This window comes from Saccoglossus kowalevskii, chromosome 1 (assembly GCF_978046115.1).
Source record: "Saccoglossus kowalevskii chromosome 1, keSacKowa6.1, whole genome shotgun sequence".
Taxonomy (NCBI): domain Eukaryota; kingdom Metazoa; phylum Hemichordata; class Enteropneusta; family Harrimaniidae; genus Saccoglossus; species Saccoglossus kowalevskii.
The window spans coordinates 14,331,293-14,354,713 of record NC_140641.1 but is presented as its reverse complement, the minus strand read 5'-3'; the positions used below and the strand labels follow the sequence as shown (position 1 = coordinate 14,354,713).

The 23,421-nt window shown below is 33.5% G+C and overlaps 1 protein-coding gene across 1 annotated transcript in view; it reads left to right on the top strand.

Annotated features, from left to right (window-relative positions):
- Positions 1-22,576, top strand: part of LOC100370874 (telomerase Cajal body protein 1-like) — a 30,720-nt gene extending 8,144 nt beyond the window's left edge. Inside the window, exons 8-12 of the mRNA XM_002739821.4 lie at positions 412-530; positions 2,802-2,905; positions 3,471-3,620; positions 3,701-3,870; positions 21,870-22,576. Of these exons, the coding sequence (XP_002739867.1) occupies positions 412-530; positions 2,802-2,905; positions 3,471-3,620; positions 3,701-3,869 (542 nt within the window). The 3' untranslated portion in view covers position 3,870; positions 21,870-22,576. The remainder of the gene's footprint in view (positions 1-411; positions 531-2,801; positions 2,906-3,470; positions 3,621-3,700; positions 3,871-21,869) is intronic.
- The last annotated feature ends 845 nt before the right edge of the window (positions 22,577-23,421 follow it).

Sequence of the window (23,421 nt, the reverse complement as noted above, 5' to 3'; positions counted from 1 at the left end):
ATCTAGTGGGCAATGCTAAATCACTCTTTAATAATGAAATTTACTTCCACAATGCATTCTTTGCGATCATCAATTCAGAAGATGTCAGAAACTGTCAGCAGTACCACACGGTGTTCTGATTGGTTAATGGCATTCTTGACCTATCAGGTCAAAGGACACCATATTAGGTCAAATTGTTCCCCCGAAAAACGTGGCAGATCTCAGCATCTGTATGAAATCAATCAAGTGTTCTTATCTTTTTTAAAGACTAAAATTGAGTTCAAACCATTTGTCCAAAACGAAAAATCTGAGGTGAACAAAATTTTGGAAAACAAAAAACATCACAATTTTGTGATCAATAACAATTTTAGAAGCCAATTAATTAAAAAGATCTTTATAAAATTTTTACATTACATCATTTCTTTCTTTTAGTTGGAGTTTACACCGAGCCTAGAGGGGAATTGCTTTTCCTCTTGCAAGGACACCAGGGAGGTGTGACACATCTCAAATTCTCACCAGATGGCAATAGACTCTATAGTGGAGGACGAATGGTAAATACAATTCTTAATCTTTTTAACATCACTTTTTTTTTTTCACATGAAGTACCGGTAATACATTTTTCTAACCAATTTATGAAAAATTTACAAATGTTGGATTGTGTTGAAAGGACTATTTTGACGACTGTGGATTACTTGATGTTCGCTATTTTCAGTCGAAAATCCACCCCAAAAAAATTATTGTACAATATATATACTCTGACTACTACATGCAGTGGCAGTTACTTTTCAGATTACTATTTATTTTCAACTGTAGTCTGACATCTCTCTTTTCAACTTCTCTGTGGATGTCTGTGCACTATAATTTTAACAAGAAGGTATAGTGAACCCCCTCATATAACAACAGACCCTCTAAGTTTACTCATATAACAACAGACCATCTAAGTTTACTCATATAACAACAGACCATCTAAGTTTACTCATATAACAGACCTCCTAAGTTCACTGATATAACAACAGGCTCTCTAAGTTTACTCATATAACAGACCTCCTAAGTTCACTGATATAACAACAGGCTCTCTAAGTTTACTCATATAACAGACCTCCTAAGTTCACTGATATAACAACAGGCTCTCTAAGTTTACTCATATAACAGACCTCCTAAGTTCACTGATATAACAACAGACCATCTAAGTTTACTCATATAACAGACCTCCTAAGTTCACTGATATAACAACAGGCTCTCTGAGTTTACTCATATAACAGACCTCCTAAGTTCACTGATATAACAACAGGCTCTCTAAGTTTACTCATATAACAGACCTCCTAAGTTCACTGATATAACAACAGGCTCTCTAAGTTTACTCATATAACAGACCTCCTAAGTTCACTGATATAACAACAGACCATCTAAGTTTACTCATATAACAGACCTCCTAAGTTCACTGATATAACAACAGGCTCTCTAAGTTTACTCATATAACAGACCTCCTAAGTTCACTGATATAACAACAGGCTCTCTAAGTTTACTCATATAACAGACCTCCTAAGTTCACTGATATAACAACAGGCTCTCTAAGTTTACTCATATAACAGACCTCCTAAGTTCACTGATATAACAACAGGCTCTCCAAGTTTACTCATATAACAGACCTCCTAAGTTCACTGATATAACAACAGGCTCTCTAAGTTTACTCATATAACAGACCTCCTAAGTTCACTGATATAACAACAGACCATCTAAGTTTACTCATATAACAGACCTCCTAAGTTCACTGATATAACAACAGGCTCTCTGAGTTTACTCATATAACAGACCTCCTAAGTTCACTGATATAACAACATGCTCTCTAAGTTTACTCATATAACAGACCTCCTAAGTTCACTGATATAACAACAGGCTCTCTAAGTTTACTCATATAACAGACCTCCTAAGTTCACTGATATAACAACAGGCTCTCTAAGTTTACTCATATAACAGACCTCCTAAGTTCACTGATATAACAACAGGCTCTCTAAGTTTACTCATATAACAGACCTCCTAAGTTCACTGATATAACAACAGGCTCTCTAAGTTTACTCATATAACAGACCTCCTAAGTTCACTGATATAACAACAGGCTCTCTAAGTTTACTCATATAACAGACCTCCTAAGTTCACTGATATAACAACAGGCTCTCTAAGTTTACTCATATAACAGACCTCCTAAGTTCACTGATATAACAACAGACCATCTAAGTTTACTCATATAACAGACCTCCTAAGTTCACTGATATAACAACAGGCTCTCTAAGTTTACTCATATAACAGACCTCTTAAGTTCACTGATATAACAACAGGCTCCCTAAGTTTACTCATATAACAGACCTCCTAAGTTCACTGATATAACAACAGACCATCTAAGTTTACTCATATAACAGACCTTCTAAGTTCACTGATATAACAACAGGCTCTCTAAGTTTACTCATATAACAGACCTTCTAAGTTTACTCATACAACAACAGACCTTCTAAGTTTACTCATATAACAACAGACCTTCTAAGTTTAATCATATAGCAACAGACATTCTAAGTTTAATCATATAGCAACAGACATTCTAAGTTTAATCATATAGCAACAGACCTTCTAAGTTTAATCATATAGCAACATACCCTCTAAGTTTAATCATAGAGCAACAGACCCTCTAAGTTTACTCATAAAACAGATTCTCTATAACACTGCTTTAGACAGGTTCCACTCTACCAAGTAATTGTATCATACTGTAATAGAAAAACCAACAACATGAATATCATCATTTTTATTCCCCGCTTATCAATGATTTTCAGGATTCTGAAATTTTATGTTGGGACATCCGTAATCCGGGAGTGGTTGTACATCGCATCGTGCGTGAAGTGACAACCAATCAGCGGGTGTACTTCGACATTGACAGGTGAGTGTACAACTATCAAGGGGATTGAGATACATGTATATGTTTATCTATCTTTAGCATGTAGATAAGACAAACTTTATGGCTGTATAGAAATAATTTTTATTTGATTGGAAATATAAAATAAAATCTCTCGTCAAAGCTAACGAAAGTGGTTTACTGTCTTTTTTTGTCTCCTATTGAATAGGCTAATTTTATGAAAACAATGACTTCTTTTATCGATACAAGAAGTACATGTCGTAAGATGTCGCATGTCTTTTTCGAGCTTGTGGTGTGTAAGCTGTTTCCGCTTGCATTCAGCCAGGGAATATCTGAATATGTAGTTAATTAGAATGCATAATAGAAACTATGTTTCATATCCCATCCTGAATAAGATGTGTTAGATGCGTTCTCTTCATAATTTCTGTCATAGTTTCTGTCATAAAAATGGAGATATGCCCAATTTGAAAGTGTGGCCCAATTTGATTGTCATAGTGGTATCCTTGAGTCATGAGTTATGGATCTAAATGACCGTTACCATGGTGAAATATATTTTTAAATAGTATTTAATACAGTATTTTTTTTCTAGCTCTGGTAAATATGTTGTTTCTGGGTCACAGAATGGTAGCATAATAATTTGGGATACGTCGATTTCTAGTGTGAGTGAGGACAGTAGAGAACCAGTGATTTATCCTGCATACAGGTTTTGTGCACATAATGATGCAGTAAATGGAGTCAGGTAAGAGTCAATGTCAAGTGTGAGTCAAGTTGTGCATACAAAAAACAAACCCTATCTTTCACATTACTCTTTTTTTTCAGTTTCCACCCAACACTTCCCATGCTAGCATCTGCTTCTGGGCAGAGGAAATTTCCAGTTCCTATGGCAACTGAAAGTGATAGTGATGATGATATTCAGTGCATGGATCAAATTGAACGAGACAACTCATTGCGATTGTGGTCATTCATGTCAGCATCAGTGTCACATTGATGTAAGTATAGCGCCATCTAGTGTTATAACTTTGTGATAACTTTGTTTTGACTTGTTGGGCTACTGGGAAATGTTGTTTCATGATTTGATTCAAACCTATTACTTCTTTTACCCAGTTGGTAACTAGACAGACATACATGGTATTTAAAAAATGTATATGTATACTGATTTCCTTTTTGATGCTGTCTTAGTTGTTTGTCAGACTGGCAACAATTTTTTTTCTAAAAGCCTGTTTACTGTCGTAATGTGAACTAATAAACCATTTCTTGGACTTGGGCAGATTTTCTTCAAATTTGGTGCAAATATCAAACATGGTTGATTACTCATAAACATTGTTTTGTTTTTATGATTGGATTCAAAATGGCCTACTGTATACACAAAAAGAACTTACTTTTAGATTTTCTACAAGCAATGCTTATTATGATTCCATGCAAAAAATTATATTTCTTTTGTTTGCTATTTAATACTTGTAAATTAGCTTTATTGTGAATGAATGTTGTAGAAGACCTTGTTGATGTTATTCAAGGCTCAGATTGGCCATGTTTGCTCACACATAAAGTTGACCTGCAACTGTGCAATTTACCAATCAGAATACCACATACCACTGTGGAAAGAGTGCATTGCACGAGCAAAATACCATAAATACTCTATATTAGAGTCCCATTTTGTTCGTTTATCGTGGCTAGCGTGAATGGATGAACTCCATTTTGACAATGAGATGTTATTACCATATCGCCGTTCACAATATAAACTAAGTTGAATTTATGTCCTTTTTATAATAATCCAATGAATTTATACTTGTTTGCATTGTTAGAATCACAACTGAGTAATAATCAACAATCGCAACACCGCGAAAACAAGTAAATTCACTTGTGAAACACAGCATGACCTGATTAGATGCTGTAAAATTAGTGCCAAATACCAAAATCAATACTTGCTCATGTTCATATTACAATATTATTGTTTTTTCTTTATTATTTTACTCTTTGATCATATTTATATCTTTAATTCATTATGACGATATTTCTTATCTTCTTTTATCATTATGATGTTATTATTTGGCAATGTTTACATTCTTGTTTCATTAAATGGACTTTATTGCATGGTTGTCTGATCATTATTACATCATGTATGCATGAGTTGTTATATTATTACTACACAATTATTTGCCATGTTTTATTTTATTTCATTATTTTAGACATATTTATTTTCAGATTTTTTCAACAATATTTTCGATCATTATTGGGCCAAGTTTACTTTATTTATCGATTGTTACAACAAGTTTTGATAATGCTATAGTTCAAGTATTATTTGATCATTTTTACACTGTCCTATTATAATTGCCGGTATGTTATTTAGTCACGGTTGCAGCATTTTTATGTCATTATTGCAACATGATCTAGTGACTCCCCAGCACCATGCAAATTATTAGATTACGCACCTGGTTTTGAGGGATATTGTTATATTGTGAGTAGAGTAAACATATTTATAATTTAAAAATTAGATTGTTGGATAGTTCAAAAGCCATGCAAGCAAATTTTGGCAGACAATGAGAGAGCCCTGGCGCATGCAATCAAGGAGCTGGATGGTGTCATTGATGCACACTCTACTTGAGATGATCGCATATGTGGCTGGTCCTCTTGGATAGTGATTCGTCCTGCCATCAAAAGAATACTCACAAATGCTGGTTCGAGGGAAAAAAAAATTTGTATGCCAGTCAGCATCAACAGTATTGAGGTAGTTAATTTCCTTGCCAAGTTGGTGAGGGAATATGAAATTTACAATCTTGTAAGAGCTCTCATCCATTCATTTAGAACGATTGAGAACAAAAAATGTGTAGATGCTGTAATAAAAATCGTATCCCCTCTGTTGCATTGTATCATTTTAATAGAAGCCGCTGCTTCTAACACAAATTGACAGGAGTACTGTGTCGACCTGAAGAATATACCGATACACAGGTGGTTAGGGAGTCAACCATTTAAAATAATAGGGGTGGCTGGAATATTTGCTGAAAACAAAAATTGCAAGCTGAACACCAAGAGAGAAAAAAAATTACATGCCAAGCGTTGGTGTAAACAATTTTGGAACATTCAAGAAAAAGAAAAATGTACAAACAAGACACACCTGGAAAAAAAAAATTGGACAAGTCACAATCTGTCATACAACATTCATTTGGGATTAAAATCAGGCAATTTTGTTTTCAACTGTAATATAACTTCTAAACAAATGATATATGTGCTCACAGACCACATTGCATAGCCTTTTAAATTGATATGTCATTTAGATGGTTGTTAACCGTGGTTGAAAATTAGTTTGTACACCCTTGCTGTTCACATATAACGCAAGTGCAAAGTAGAAAGTAAACAACACACTTGGTGATCGGACTCATTCCTATGACATGTACAGGTTACTTGTATTACATTATTTATCTTCACACCTTATTACAATTGACAGACACAGTGCTATGTCCAAGTTTCTCCAGTATGTCACCACAAGTGGCTCACCGGGCATCCTTCTGGTGCCTAGGCTAAGTCACATTAGCGTAGCGGCAAACGACTGGTACCGACTCTGCTTTAATTTTAACAGTTGAAATTTATTTTGCCTATACTTGCATAATATTACAATGTTTTCTACTTAGTGCTAACTAAATTGTAATATTTTTTTTGTTTGGCCATGTAGCATGGCTAAAATCCAATGACTGATGGTTTGATGACCATTTTGCCTGCCCTCTATAAAATCAAAATCTTATTATTTTTGTGTTCTTATGATTTTCCGTTTTGCATTTGTCAAATCCCACGTGATGTTGACATCATCACAATGTTATGACCTTTGTCCTGTTTTTACGTTTGAATTCACACATAACCCAGGATCTCTCCGTGAATGGAAAAATATTCTTTTAGAAGTATTACCTGGAAATCACGTTTAGCTTGGATTTTATGTCATTGCAATGTTTTTCTATTAAACACTGTTTCAAAAACTTCTTTTGATACCCTGAGATGCACATGTCCAGTTCCACTTGATGACATGCATGTCGACTGACTTTTCCGTCATAATACAGAAAAGTGAAAAAAATTGTCATCAAACAAAATTTCCTTCTTGTTGCATTGGTCTCTATGCCAAAAATATTTCATTGTATCTGAGACAAATTGTGAGCTGAGCTGAAAAATTCATTATGTTTATTTATATGAATCCTAACATTATTTTATCTTAAGAGAATTATTTTTTTTTTAATGAGTTTTCAATGTGAGACTGGGGATTTGTCTATTTAGTGATATTCAGCGCAAATTTCTCTCCCATATTGCATTGCTATATGCTCAGTATTTTTGGAGCATTTTCTTGCTGATGTCGATTTCACGTATTTTATATTTCTGTTGATACTATAAACAAGCCAATTATTCACTCTAAATTATTAACTCTGAATATTACTTTATTTCTAGCATGAATAACATTTCCCCTAATTCCAAAGGGAACTATGTCATTATTAAACAATGAATTGTCATTTTTGATGCATGTCAATTTGCTCTGTGATTTGATCCGAAATGACTGACTGGTGGCCATGTTGGTTTTTCCACTTCTCAGCCATACTTTGACCAATTTTGTTCAAGAATGTTTTTTTATTACTCAGTTGGTGGCATATGTTATGCTGAATACTCTCGCAACATTTTATTATTTTATACATTTTTCTTTGTTTATAATTCATATAGTCACTAAAAACTAGACTAGGACATTTGCAACAACATGTTGAATGTAAGACTATAACCTCACTCATTTTCATTTGAACAATCAAACATTTCCAAGCATTTTGATTTCTACATTACAGAATCAACATATATGTTGATAAAAACAGGGTATAAACTGCCTAAAACTGCATATTATTTTCTGCTAAACAGTACTGAATCCATGCAGATTTGACAACCTCCTTCGCGTGCATGGTAGCTAAGCAACCAGAGAACTCAAGCAACCTTAAACTAATCTATTTCATTCTGTGTTCCATATTGGTCTGAAATAAGTTTGATTGATGTGCACATGGGATATGGGATCTTCATTACCATATATGGATATGAAAGTTACATACATCTTATAAATCCTTGAATATGTTTATTTCATCCCCTATGTAGTAGAGTAAGTTTTACACATTGTTCTCATTACCTATATTTAATCTGTGGTATGTGTATCGTCAGTCAGCTGAGATAATACATTAGGAAACTCAATAAAAACAAATAAGCATTTGTTAAAGTGTCTGGCAGTTGTTCCATATATTCATACCACGTTTAAGTATAGACATGATTGATCCATTCTCACTGTTCTTCTCGTATTGCAATGGGGATTATATCTTCTGCCTGAGTAAATGATTCTTCATATTCTATCATACCAAACCACATACTGATCAGCCGCATGTTTCTAGGAGCAGAGAATTTCAACAGTGTTTTCTGAGTGTGAAATTTTGAATTTGTTTTCAAAGTGGAAAATGATGATCCCTATTTTTGGAGTAGAACATTTGAACTAGGTTTCCATGCAGTAAGAAAAGCTACTAATAGTTTTCTTATTTGGGTGATAGAGATTTTATCCAAGTTTTGTTACGTGCGTTGAATCAGTTGTTTTTCTTGGAGCAGGGAACAATCCTGAAAATATTTAACTAGGTGAAAGTATTTCTATGTTATGTCTGCTTACTATGTACTGGGTCAAAGGTCCAGGTATTTATAACTATCTGAGGGCATTGTCCTAATAACTATTTAACTTCTGATATCTTTGAGTTAAAAACGTCCAACTATTATTGTCTCAAGGTTCATTGACCTGTGTTGTTATTTCACACAACTCCCTACATGCTTCATGCATATTGGGGACCTGTAATTTAATTGCTGTAAATGCATTTTGTGATATCTGGAAATGAACTATTTTTAGTCCCAGTTTTGACCAATTTCACTTCTGTGCATGCATCCATCTGTATTTTTTACATTCCTTGACAGATCACATACAGACTTTATACATACATTATACTTCTTGGAATACATATACACATACAGTATTTTTGTTTCATGATCTGATTCAAGATGGCTGATCAAATTCTGTCATTCAAGATGGCTACATCTTAGTCATATATGGTCAGATTTCTGTTTGGTAAATACATTGGACATAAAAAAACACATCAAACATTTCTTTCATAACATCATCCACTGATGAATCTTATTAATCATGTTTATCAAACATAATGTTACCTCGGTGCATGTGGTTTTGTTTTTCAGATTGGATACAAAATGGCTGTTTGATGGCCATTTAGTTTTAACGAATGCTATCTGACATGCCTTGTTAGTCCCTGTTTGGACGCACTCAGAAAATGAGGACTTATATGTGTATGTGTGTGCATCCATGCATGTATCTTGGACATGCATGGTCTGATCAATTTCAAACTTCACAAATTCGTTTCATGATCAGATTCAAGATGGGCGAATGGCGGCTATATTTTTTGTGCCAAAATTCATCACAATCAAGCATTTCTGCCATTCTGGAACCAGAACTCAGTCATGTATGGATGGACTGTGTTCAAAATTGGTACAAACATCATGGGTCCTTGATGCACATCATTTTGTTTTTCTGACCAGATTCAAAATGCCCGACTGGTGTCATTTTGTTTAATCAAATTTGGTTCCAGAGCTATATCTTGAACATTCCCTGAACCAACATGTTCAAATTTTAGATATGAATCATACATCATGGTATACATATGCACATGCATTGACAATTCAATTCAAGTTAAATGGCGGCCATACACATACATCGCATCGCATCACATCACATCACATGTATACATCATGTGATGCTCATGCATTTGTTTGATGTTCTGATTTATAATGACTGAATGGCGGCCATTGTAATGTTAACAATTTTTCAAATTCAAGCATTTCTTTCATTTTAGAACCAGATCTTGGTCATGTATGGATGGATTGGACATTATGGGACGTTGATGCACGTCATTTTGTTTTTCAAATCGGATTCAAAATGGCCAACTGGTTGCCGTTTTGTTACAATGTGGTTCTAGAGCTGTATCTCTCTGACATGCCTTAATTAATGATGTTCAAACTCTATATACACATCATGCATCTTGTCACACATACATGTACATGTATAAACATGTATTTGTTCGACAATCAGATCCAAGATGGCCGAATAGTGGCCATTTTAGTGATAAATACTCATCAAAATCAAGCATTTCTGCCATTCCGCATCCAGATCTTGGTTTTACATGGACAGCTATTTTTGATCTTGGTATATTCATTGAACAAGACCACAATGTTTTTTTCAGATCTGATTCAAAATGATTGAATGCAAATGCTGTTCGAGAGCTATGTCTCTGACACACATTGACTGATCACAATCAAACTTTACTACACATTATACATAATGTAATTTGTTTCATGTACTGATTCAAAATGACTGACATATTTTCGTTTGTTTTACTGTTGAACTAATAAGAAATATTTCATGCCATGACATGACTTGTTGGAACATTTTGGGATCAGAAATAAAAAGAAATTTATAAAAAATACAATTATACAGTGTAAAGCAGAATGCTGGAGTGCATTAATAAATATGCAAATCAGATGATTAATATGCAGATATTCGTTTCAGAAGTTAATTTTTAACAAAACTTTAGCAAAATTTTTGCTAAGATAAAAATTATTCAAATATGCTATTTTGCATCGTTTAATGTCAATATGTTGTAGACTGTAAAATACCAATGGATCACATAAACATATTTTCATTGAACTCGAAGGATAGTTCATGTTGGAATTAGGGTCTAATAACAAAATTTGCAATTTAATATAAATGTAAATGAATTTAATTCCAAGCTTCAATTAGACCCAGACAGGTCAAGCTGCATATCATCCCATTTGAGTATTACAGTAATTATAGTTAAAACATGACAACATTCTCAAATTAGTTTTATGATAGTTAATACGTACAGGGGTGATTACAAACCAACTGTTACATTAGACACTCTTCTCAATAGAGGTGCACATTAGTCAACAAGATTTTATAGGATTGGAAGTACTTTAAAATCACACCATTTATGCTACGATCATTTTAGAGGGATAATTTTATTATTTAATATTACAAGATCATGTATTGATAAAATAGTAAGTGTGGTACATGTACAATGTTTTCATTTGAGCAATTGAATGTTTATGGTTTATGGGGTATAAATGTTTTCTTTGCTGACCAAATTGTTGAAATGTTTAGTTCACCAAGTTTTATAACATTCAAGAAATGGTCAAACCTATGTATAGTTCGAGGAACTTCATTAAAATGTGTTTATAGATAACAGGTTGCTATTATATGGAAGTTGGGTTATTAGTCCCCATTCAAACAAAGTTCAAAACGAGGACATATGGTTTTGTGCGTGTGTTTATGTGTGTGTATCCATCCATCAGAAGCTGTATTTCACACACACCTCAACGAATTCTCTTCAAATCTCGTACAACTTAGTAGTTTATCTGATGCATTTGCACGTTTAGTGATTCAGAGAAAGATGGCTAAGTGACAGCCATTTTAGTTGTAAAAGTACACCAAAAATCGTGTATTTTGACATTTCTAGTGCCAGATCTCAGACATGTATTGTCTGATTTGCTATGTTAACTCATAATTATTGAAACTTGGGCTTGGTGCGACCTTGACCCCAAATTCTGTTATTTTTGGCTCAACAGACCATAGGTCCGCTGAGCCTATGGGATGGGTTTCTGTCCTGCGTCTGTCGTCCGTCTATCTATCTATCTGTCTGTCTGTCTGTCTGTGCACGACTTCTTCTCAAAAACTGCCAAACCGTTTGACTCGATCTTTGGTGTGTGGATGCCTAGATGAGTGTAGATGGTAATTTGTTCATGAGAAGTCGATCTGCTAAAAATTATGCAAATTAGCCCCCCAAAACTGTAAAATTTCTTCTATGCTACTATGACACTAAGTGGTCTACAGTGCTGATATTGATAGTGCATGTGCCTTGGATTGTCCTCTATCAGTTTTGTTAATTTGGTAAGGAAATTTTCAATTTCATAATTTTGGCAAATATTTTAAAATGGTAATTTTTGGTCAAAAATTCTATTTTCGACTTCTTCTTCAAAACCGGTAGCCTGAATGCTTTGATACTTGGTGTGTATGTACCTTGTGTTGACATCTACTAGATTTATTCATCCCATGGCCATATCTTTAATTTTCTAATTTTTGCAAATATTTTTGTCATTTTGGGTTAAAAATGGAATTTCAACTAACCAACCACTATTTCCAATGTCAACTGTTTCTCATTCTCACATAGCACATGGGAGTTCTACGTTTTCTTTGATTGGTCTATTGTGATTGTAATGAAAACATAACCACTCAACATATTTAAATGTGTATAGACATGATTGATTTTGGTGGAAAATTATGCAAATTGCCTAATTTACATACCAATTTATTTATTTTGGTGATATCTTGAGAACCATTTATTATGTTTTAATAAACTTGGTGCATAGATGTGTTGGGGCAGTTTCCAGATATATTTAGTTTTTGGTGGAAATTTATGCAAATTATCTAATTTGCATATCAGCTAGTGAAATTCAAGCTATTTGGGTGCTATTTCAAGAACCATTCAACATATTTCAACAAAACTTGGTATATACATGTATTACGAATTCAGATAATTGCAAATATCATGTTATGTTATTCTATCAACATACTGTACCGGGTAGTTCTTTTTAAACTTTTTGATTCTAATTTTATTGAATATTTCTGTTATTTTTGTAAAAAATTCCACTTTTAGCATTATGTTTTATTGTCTCACTCACTACCTTTTGGGGGTATTTGTCATATACAGCACTAATCTTTTGTACAATAGCCGTTGAGCAACAGGCCATTGGCCTATGTTTATTGATTGGTATAAGGTAAGTATGGTTTCACTATCATGTGGATTTAATTTAGTGGAATTTGCATATCGATGAAAAGAGCAAAATTAGAAAACGGGTGCATGTCACTGTGCTTTGTAAATTTGGTTCAAGATGGCTGACTGATGGCCATTTTTGACAAATTATATTTCCAACTTTATTTAGACAGTTTATCATTGCATACATACAGTAATTATCTTGTCCTCTGGTTGAAGATGACCAACTGCTGATCATTTTAGTTCAAGAATTTTGACATTTCCTGAATCTGACTTTTTGAATAAATTGACATTTACAATTCTTTGACATTTCTTTTTATTTTTTAAGTATGCTTCCTCATCAACAGTGGCCTATATTCACAGTAGATCCCAAAATTTGAATTTGGCATGAGCTATATTTAGCAGGTGTGCCTAAAAGTGGTCACTGTAGACAGGTTGTTGCTACAGAGTTGTTACCTTCTTTATGTAGATGTAGTCGCTAACAAACAGGTTTGACTCTTGATCATGTCCTTGATTTATTTTGTTTTTAAAACTCAATTCAATCAAATAAATCAATAACTTCAGTAACCAATGCACTCACATATGCTATGTTCACCTTATGGGATCTCTGCACGTGCTAAGATTTTTAACCATTTGTGTTTGCAGAGGGATTACAGCAGTAGCAGTCGCGTTAGTCAGGACCCACTTGTCTCATACCGAATTCACGCCCTCATTCGTTGACCCAAATATGGAAAATGACGCGCATATGATGATACCGGTAATAATAATTGCTATATTGAAATTATATTCATTTGCTGTTAAGGTATTTATTGCGAGTCATTGTGTACATGAACGGCAAAAAAGATTTGAAAAACAATTATTTTTTCTCGCTGATGTAGCATTGCAAGAAACTGCAGCAGCACATAAATATGTCTCGCTGACGACTGTTTGCATCCATTTCATTTATTACTGCACCATCCGACCATATCTAGCTGCACTTCCCTTCACCGCCATGTCATACTAGTATGAATCAGTAAATCCACCACTGAGGACGTGATATTGGTTCATGCCGAGCGTTCAGGCAGCAAATCTCGGCAGGTGCCAAGTTTCGGTCTTGAGCATTTATCGGGACCGAGATTGAGTTTTTTCCTTTTACCCTTCACACACAAATTTTGGCACTACCGTCTCGGCCCGAGTCTCTGCATGTGCTATGTTTCTAATATAAACATCACTTGTGGTAGTATTTCTAAAAATATGTCTCTGTCACATGATTAATTCTTACATGTACCAAGACTGCTGCACTATCTCATTTAGTTAGCTGCCTTTGTCAATATACTGTTATAATACGTGCACCATGTACGTGTCTAAAATCTATATTTAAATGCATGATGGTAGTTTGGCTACAGAATGTCAAATTGAGCCAAATTTGCTAAAATGATAGGTACATAGGTGGCTAACTAAAAGCCGACATGCACCAGGTTTCTCTGCTTTGAACTGAACATTTTTGCAATCAGAAAATAGAATGATCTATTTGTTAGTATTCAAATTAGCTAATATATATTCATGGATTAATCAAGACCTTTATCACTCACTCAATTTATTGCAGAAACATGTATTAAGATATAAATAGTATGCAAATTTCCTAATTAATATGCACAGATATGTGCTGGAAACCAAACAAGCCTTTAGTACTAGGTCATGTTTCTGGAAATCAGTAGAGCAACATATTTGCGCAGACAGAAAAACAAACAACTTGTTTTGATAGATGTAGTACCCAGCATTACCAACATACCAGTACTTGTGCAGTTGAACTTTGTATGTATTATGTCCCTACTAGGTATTACTTTGCAACACAAACTGTTTTTCCAAACTGTTAAATATGACCCCGGAGTGCATATCATTTTACTGATTGTATGCTGTTCTTTCATTCATTACCTGGCGAATTATTTTTTCTCTCTGAAATTACGAATTGCTTTCATATTTTACCATGCAATTTATCAAAGCACTTCGAAATTATGCAGTTACTTTAAAGTTACTTCAACACACTTTAAGTCCAACGTTTAACGCATGATTTCGAATACAAGCAATAAAGCTGATCTCCTAAGAACGTTCATTTACCTGTTTTGGGTCTTTAGACGAGCTTTTATGTTACATATTTGATTTTCTGAATTGACAATGTTTCTAATATAATTTTAATGTGTTCAAACGCTGTTGATTATTTGGACTAACCATTTGATTGTGCATTTTAATTTCTTTTGTAAACGTTTCAATTCTTCTCCAAATTACTGTGGATTGCAGTAATTTGAAATCATTTATGATCAACGCAAAATCCAGGTGAATACTTGTTTTTTATTCATAATTTATGCAAATTTAGATCATCAAATAATATTCTCAATACCGCACTAAAGCTCTATGAAATCTCTAGAGTCCAACTTATCCAACGTTAAGAACTTTGGAGTTTGCCTTAGCAGATCATGTTTAAGAAATTGTTGAGTTCAAAAGAGTTTTTATCCCTGTAGTGACAACTTGCCTGTAGCCCTGCAATGGATTTGGAATGACTAAATCATGTCTGAAAAACATGTCCTTGGAATAGGCAATAAACATTTCCTCAATCTACTGTTAGTGAAATTGAACCAAAAAAATACGTGCGAGGCTGCAGGTTTCCAACTATCGCACACTGAAGCAAAAACTGTGGAGGGGGAAGAGGTGGCAGAGCTAATGCAAGATTTTCCTACTATGAGTACTTGAAGGTATTGAAAATTGACCGCATCTCATGTGTATGGTGCCACAATTTTGGTGACTGCTGCTCGAGTTCACAGATGTCATTGCTCTGAAGCTATATACTGTGGAATACTTTATTTTCGCTGGAATTAATTTTCGCTGAAAAGGCATTTTGAGCGTTTTATATGGAATTTATTTTCACTGATTTTTGATGAGTTTAATGTGAAATATATGAAAAAAAAGTATATTCGCTGGATTTTATTTTCACGAAATCATCCTTTCAGTGAAAATAAATTCCAAGCGAAAATAAAGTATTCTACAGTACTTGTAATATATGCTCGCATGCATACATTCCATACATGTCAGGATGGAAGGAATCAAACTGCAGGATTTTCAAGCTAGTTGACAGGTTGCACATGTCTATCAGTACAGATATCCTTTGTAACTGCACTCACTGTGTTTATTATGAATAATACCACTGTGACTTGCTCACTTCATTGGGAGGTGTTACACTCTTTGTCGCCCTAACCAGTATGTAGGGGTCAGAGGTCGTCACAGTTGGTCTGCTTAATCAATGAGGAGGAAGTTGATACAGCATGCACAGTAGCTGTCATATTCTGTGCAACTGCTGACAGTGAAAGTGTAGAGAAGATAGAGGTGATGGGTCCTGCTATAATTATAGTGGCTTTTTTTTTCACTGAAAACTCTTATACTATGACATACTTTATACATCCTATGCATGTGATCAACAGACACAACGCGTCACAGACTTTTATGGTAAATTTTAAACTATTTTGCAAAATGTGATCAAAGGGTGTAGCAATCAAAGTGTGTTTGAGATTTGTTTGTTGGAGATTACCATAATATAATGAGTTCATTTACATAATTTAACTGGTACATTTGTGGATAATAAAAGTAAAATTACTCAAAACATTACTTGTCAGATATCTGTATTACCAGGTACACAATTTATTCAATAATATGCATTCAACATAAAAGATACAAAATCCAACTTTAATGAATGTCATGTTTGCAAATTTATGCAAATTGTATGTAATTGACTACAAACTGTAAGTGAATCCAAATTGTATGTAAATGAATCCAAATTGTGTGTTGTATGCAAATTGTATGTAAATGAATCCAAATTGTGTGTTGTATGTAAATGAATCCAAATTGTGTGTTGTATGCAAATTGTATGTAAATGAATCCAAATTGTGTGTTGTATGTAAATGAATCCAAATTGTGTGTTGTATGCAAATTGTATGTAAATGAATCCAAATTGTGTGTTGTATGCAAATTGTATGTAAATGAATCCAAATTGTGTGTTGTATGTAAATGAATCCAAATTGTGTGTTGTATGCAAATTGTATGTAAATGAATCCAAATTGTGTGTTGTATGTAAATGAATCCAAATTGTGTGTTGTATGCAAATTGTATGTAAATGAATTCAAATTGTGTGTTGTATGCAAATTGTATGTAATTGACTACAAACTGTAAGTGAATCCAAATTGTATGTAAATGAATCCAAATTGTGTGTTGTATGCAAATTGTATGTAAATGAATCCAAATTGTGTGTTGTATGTAAATGAATCCAAATTGTGTGTTGTATGCAAATTGTATGTAAATGAATCCAAATTGTGTGTTGTATGTAAATGAATCCAAATTGTGTGTTGTATGCAAATTGTATGTAAATGAATCCAAATTGTGTGTTGTATGTAAATGAATCCAAATTGTGTGTTATATGCAAATTGTATGTAAATGAATTCAAATTGTGTGTTGTATGCAAATTGTATGTAAATGAATCCAAATTGTGTGTTGTATGCAAATTGTATGTAAATGAATCCAAATTGTGTGTTGTATGCAAATTGTATGTAAATGAATCCAAATTGTGTGTTGTATGTAAATGAATCCAAATTGTGTGTTGTATGCAAATTGTATGTAAATGAATTTAAATTGTGTGTTGTATGCAAATTGTATGTAAATGAATCCAAATTGTGTGTTGTATGCAAATTGTAATGTAAAATGCATGCAAATAGTTTGTCAATTTTTGAGCAAATATTCAAATAGCCTCTTATTTATTAGTTTGTAGTACCACTTAAAAATCAACTGCATCTTGTTAACTGAGTATTAATTTACAATAAAATGTGGTACATGTATATCACAGTAATATTAACAGCTCATTTTACTCCAAGCACCCAGCCTGCAGAAAATACTACCAAACATTTTTCAACTTCCTCAATGTGTGACACCGCAGCAGTGTAAATGAACTTAAAATTTTTGTATTTTAAATTTTGATTATCGGTACATTGCAGGATAACTTACAAATATATAAAATCACAGTCGGAAGATATTAGCCGTGATTTTGACTGATATGCAAGTCATTCTGCTCACTCCTAATATGTCTGACTGTTGAATGCTGCTTTGCATTCTGTTAAAATAATCACACATTTTAAACTCACCAGTTGCAAATATTTGAGATTTTTAACATAGTGCTGACTTATAATTACACCCAGCCTGCATTTAAAGATTCTCAAGTTATTTTTTGACAGTCGTCCAAGTCAACCTCAAACTATGTGTGGTATTACTCATTCGTTTATAACCAGTATATGGTTACTCTATTTGCTTTATTTGTAGTATAAGTTTTAAGTATCTTAACAATTCAGTATATAATAAATGCAATTTTTGGGATATGTATATCCCTTTCTATGTATGTATGTAAATGAATCCAAATTGTGTGTTGTATGCAAATTGTAATGCAAAATGCATGCAAATAGTTTGTCAATTTTTGAGCAAATATTCAAATAGCCTCTTATTTATTAGTTTGCAGTATATGTTTACTCTATTTGCTTTAATTGTATATCCCTTTCTATTAATGTGCACTTCTTATAGAGCAAATACTGTATATCTCTATTTTAAGAAAAAGTGGACATTTTATAAAATTGAATTAAGCGACCATTTTTTTTGGTCAAATTATTTATATGAACAACAAACTGAATTGTATGCTTTAAATTCGCAATATACAAATTATCACAAATTGATAATTTCGCTAGAACCTTTGACACGGAATGTCAGTGATTTTTTGTTTCTCTCGAATGCCATCAAATCTTTAAATTGTGACAATTCCTAGCATTAAAAATTGAACGGTTTTTCAGTACTAATTTAAATCAGTTACAGAATTTTGAAATTATACTTTCACATGAGACGGGGAATCAAGTGTTTTGCTTTGTTTAATATCGATATCTGCAGATGATTTGATGGAGGGGTGCATATCACTGTATAGAACAACGACATGAAGTTACATAATCCAATTATAACCCCTTTCTGCTTTTTGATTAACCTCTGTTTTGACAGCCACTTGGCAGCAATATAATTTATAATGCTTCATTTACCATCCATCTCTGAGTCTCAATATTATCTCTTTACAACATCCTCCTTTGGGATGTTAAAGCTGTAATACTTCTTTGAAAAAGCTTTTTAATTTGCATAAGTTGCAATGTGTACGTTACAGAACCTGTGTTTTTGTAGATCTCAATCTCTAATTTTTTTTTTTTTAATTTATAATGAATTATTTTCTTTTTTACAATGTATTTGGTTTGTTGTCTGAAACCATTTAGCTAATCTCCTGGCCTCAGAGGAAAATAAGCAAAATGCATTGTCACTCAATAATAATGACCAGTCAAAATGATTTAGCTAACATTACGGGGTCAAAAAATACTCTGAACTGTGAAAAAACTTCATCTCAAAACTATCAGGACACATTTTCACTCGGTGTATCCTGTTAAAGGCCCGAGTCAAGTATACAGACTTCTGAACAGTAAGGATTATTTCTTTGCAAGTCTCGCTGTGATGAAAACCTCCAACTATCCCCCAGTAAAATAATGTTTCCTCCAACTTGTAGATCTATTATGTAGTACCAAAGTGGATGAGACTCGATCACATCATGTAATCATTTGATGATGGTATTAAAAATGGCCTTATCATTTCAATGTTAAAAATTCAACAGAATTTGAATCCGGATCTTGGTCATTGTACATTTTAGATTACAGTATATGTCAATGATAATTTGTTTTACAATCAGATGAAAAATGGCTGACTGGCAGCCATTTTATTTTTTGAAAATGTGGTATCTTATGCATGCTTTGTCAGTTTTTGTTCAGATTTAGTATATACATGTCTATGACAAGTTGTTTTACGATTGGATCAAGGATGGCCGACTGACAGCCAGACTCGATCATGTATTCATTTGATGATAGTATTAAAAATGGCCTAATGACAGTCATTTCAATGTTAAAAATTCAACACCTTAGCAATTCGGATCTGGATCTTGTTCATGCACTGACAAATATTGTTTAAACAAAGTATAAAAATTGAACATTATGGGGCCGTTTGTTTTTTAGATCAGAAATTAAAAATTTGAAAATCCTCCTTTTTTGGTCTTGCAAATTACAAAAATGAAAGTGAATCATAGGTCACAGCTTTACAATATTGTCATGTGATTATCCTTGGTATTGGTTTTAGGGATTCTATCCATCCCAGCTGACATTCCTACATATAATTTAATTTGACATACACTTTGAAGTCCAAGTAACAAACTCATTTCGCATTCTCAGTCATTCTATCCCCGCCCAAAACAATTGGCTTTTTCACATTTTTCGAATTTATATAGTCACGTTTTGAGTTGAAACGATGATATATGGAGTCAAGGATTTGTGATATATTGTTATGTCTCGTAGTTACCTGATGACTGGCTTGGTCACAGCTGCGTTGATCAGTTTGATCTTAATCCAGAAAAATTAATTTAACATTTAGCTTATAATATAACACCAGGACAATAAAACGCTTATTTTTAAGTACTATTGCAAGCCTTTAAACTTACTTTTTCACAGCTAGCATGATAAATGATTCATTGTTAAGTCGTCTATGCAATCAATCAGACCAAAGCTGGTGGTGTATTTTTTTTTTTTTTTTATAGCTCACTCCATTAATTTATCTGCCCCATCTATGATCTGGTGACAGTAAAAATGAATTCTTTTGAAATGCTTCTGTCCAGTTTGGTTGTTTCACTGAATGTCATTCGTATAATGAATAAGGTCGGGATTTGACTTATTTACATACTCAATTGTAATAATTAATTTTACTGTTTGATTGCTTAAAGTTGCCTTACAGTTTAATTTTTTAACAAATGCAAGGCAGTGTGGAAAATTCATTCCTTTTTTCAAAATTTCCTATACATGTAGTCTGCTTCTCACAACATAAATTATTGATAAAAATTGACAAACTTTCTGATCTAAAACTAAATGCAATAATTGAAATTGCCTGTATAGTCCAAAATAATGATAAAATTTAGTGAAAATTTTACAAAATGTGAAAATATTTCACTGAATTTTGGGTGAAAAAAATATTTTGCACTCAAGGGGTTAATATCTCAATGAAAATCCATAAGTTTTCCAGATAATAATAAAAAGTTAACTGACGTCTTAGCACTGATTGGATATACATAGACAGTTTCTAAAGAACATAAGAGTTTAGTTTAATCAATAATTTCATTTAAATTTTTTGATTTAGTTAATCAATTTTCTATTTCATATTATTCTTGTATAGCAGAGAGGCATACCTGGCAGCACATTTTAAATTGAATAAATTTATATATATTATCATCTTCTACGGTATGCAAATGTTTCTCTTTTACTTCATGACAGATGTTTTATAAACAGTTGAAATGGTCTGTTTATGATTGTTGGTACATACATGTCTGTTTCTTATAGCTAATTAATATGTATAATATGTCTCGCTTTACAGTGGCATATCTACTTCATTTCCGGTCTATCATGCTCGGTCAACAAACTTTATTTTATCCAAACCCTTGGTAATGATGGGTGGTTGAAGCATGACAGTATGGCGTACCTGAATGTACTCCCCTCCAAATTATTGATGGTCTTGCCAATCCCTGCTTGTGTAGGATAACTGTTATCATGTTTTCCATTACAAGGACGATTTTGCGTAGTCAAATATTGTGCACCCAGCAGCATATACATTCAGCCGAGTGGCGTCCAATCGGATGGATGTAAAGATGTTTCTGTAAGCTGGCACTGTGCATTCCCAAATTACAGTATCCTATTGAGTTTAAAGCGGGGGAGTCGTCACCTGCGCATGCGTCAGATGGCCGTAGTGTGTCATTGTTTACAAACAAGCGTCTACCCATGAGCCTTTGCGTTTTTAGCGTGTGTTGTTATCATTGTTTGGGACTCGATTCTCGTGCCTGCGTAGGTGACGACCTTCCCGCTTTAAAAAATTAAAAATCCTAACAAATATAGAATAATAAATTAAAAAAACATTGCTTGCTGTATAGATGAACATGAATTTATTTAATGCAATATTATTATTTTTTGCAGATACATCTAACGGAGATCTGATTTATGCAAGTACAATTATGGTGGCTACTATAGTATGGTTACTTTATATTAAAGGTTTTACCAAGACGCTGTATCATTTGTCTATTTATTGACTACCTCTATTGTGAGGCTAACCTCCACATAAACAGTTCTACACGATTTATATTTATATAACTTGTATATACAGAAGACCACTCTTTTGTAACGCTTTACTTCTTTTAACATCTGAAGTCCAGAATAAACGAGTGGTATATCCTTCCGAGTGGACATTTCACATCGTCAATTCAAGGTGTGCATTATACGGCCAGGTTTGTTGTATCTATCTATCATGGAGGATCATATCTCAAAGTACAAACCAGAATTTAGGCAACTAATGTGATGCCATCAATCTTATAAAATTTTTTCTGTTTTCTAGAAAAGTTTTTTTTTTTCGTACTCTTTAATATTTATTACATACATTTGTATATTTAATGTGTGCAATTGTATTTTTTTTCAGTAAAATTACAGAGGAATTGTTTTGTTCTATTCTAGGGGTGGTGGGGTACTGATTTAAACAATAAATTGTAAGCATGGAGTCTGTGATTGAACATGTTACGTTTTATTTAAATAATGTATCTGTATATTAAAGGGTCACTCTGTGCTGCAATGGTTTTAGTATAGTGTTCATGATTTCATTCTGAAACAATACATAAAGGAGTATTTGAAAATTTGTTGTCTTGCTCTCAAATTTTTACTCCATTAATGAAGCCAGGTATAGTGGTAAATGTACTCCCATAAGTCAGTCGTTATGTTCTTGACTTCCTGTTATAAAAAAACAAATCATTGTGATAAAAATTACTTATCCACTCACAATCTAAGCACCATTGGGTATATGCTCACACTGCCAATCTTTTTTTAATTTTGTTGTGTGTGTTCCAGTTCTGAACATTGAATGTCACAGTTGTCTCTCAAGGGCAAGTGCTGACACATAGTGCTTTTGCAACTGGAGCTCTATTCATGCTTTTGGCTACATGACAGAGCTATTGTACACTATCCTTGCATCAACCAGGCCCGGTCGAACATAATTAAGCACCTGTGAACCTTAACCAAGGTTCCCCCAAAGTTGCGTTCGTTAGTGAATGAATCTCAGCCAGTGGTATTGTCCTTCCCATCAAGTCTGTGCTACACTCACCCAGGGTAGGGAGGTCGATCCTTTTTGCCGTTCAACCTGCTGTGATGCGACAACCACAAAGGTTCCAGTTATCAGTTTAAATCTGATATCTGCCATTTAAAAAAAAGTGTATTTGTGATATATTCACTATGTTATAAATGAAGAATGCCTACAACACCCAATCACACCACGAATAAAATTGCGTTCATTCATTTCTGCATCATCTTCATTAGATGGTACAAATTATGCGAAAGGTATACTGTGCAGCGGAACTCCTGCTGAATTTTCTTCTACAGAGACGATCTGAAGTTTGATTAATTATGCAAGCGCCAACATTTGCAGAAATTCAGATATTTTTGCTTCTTCTTCCAATTGAAATTTATATACCGGTACCTTAAACTG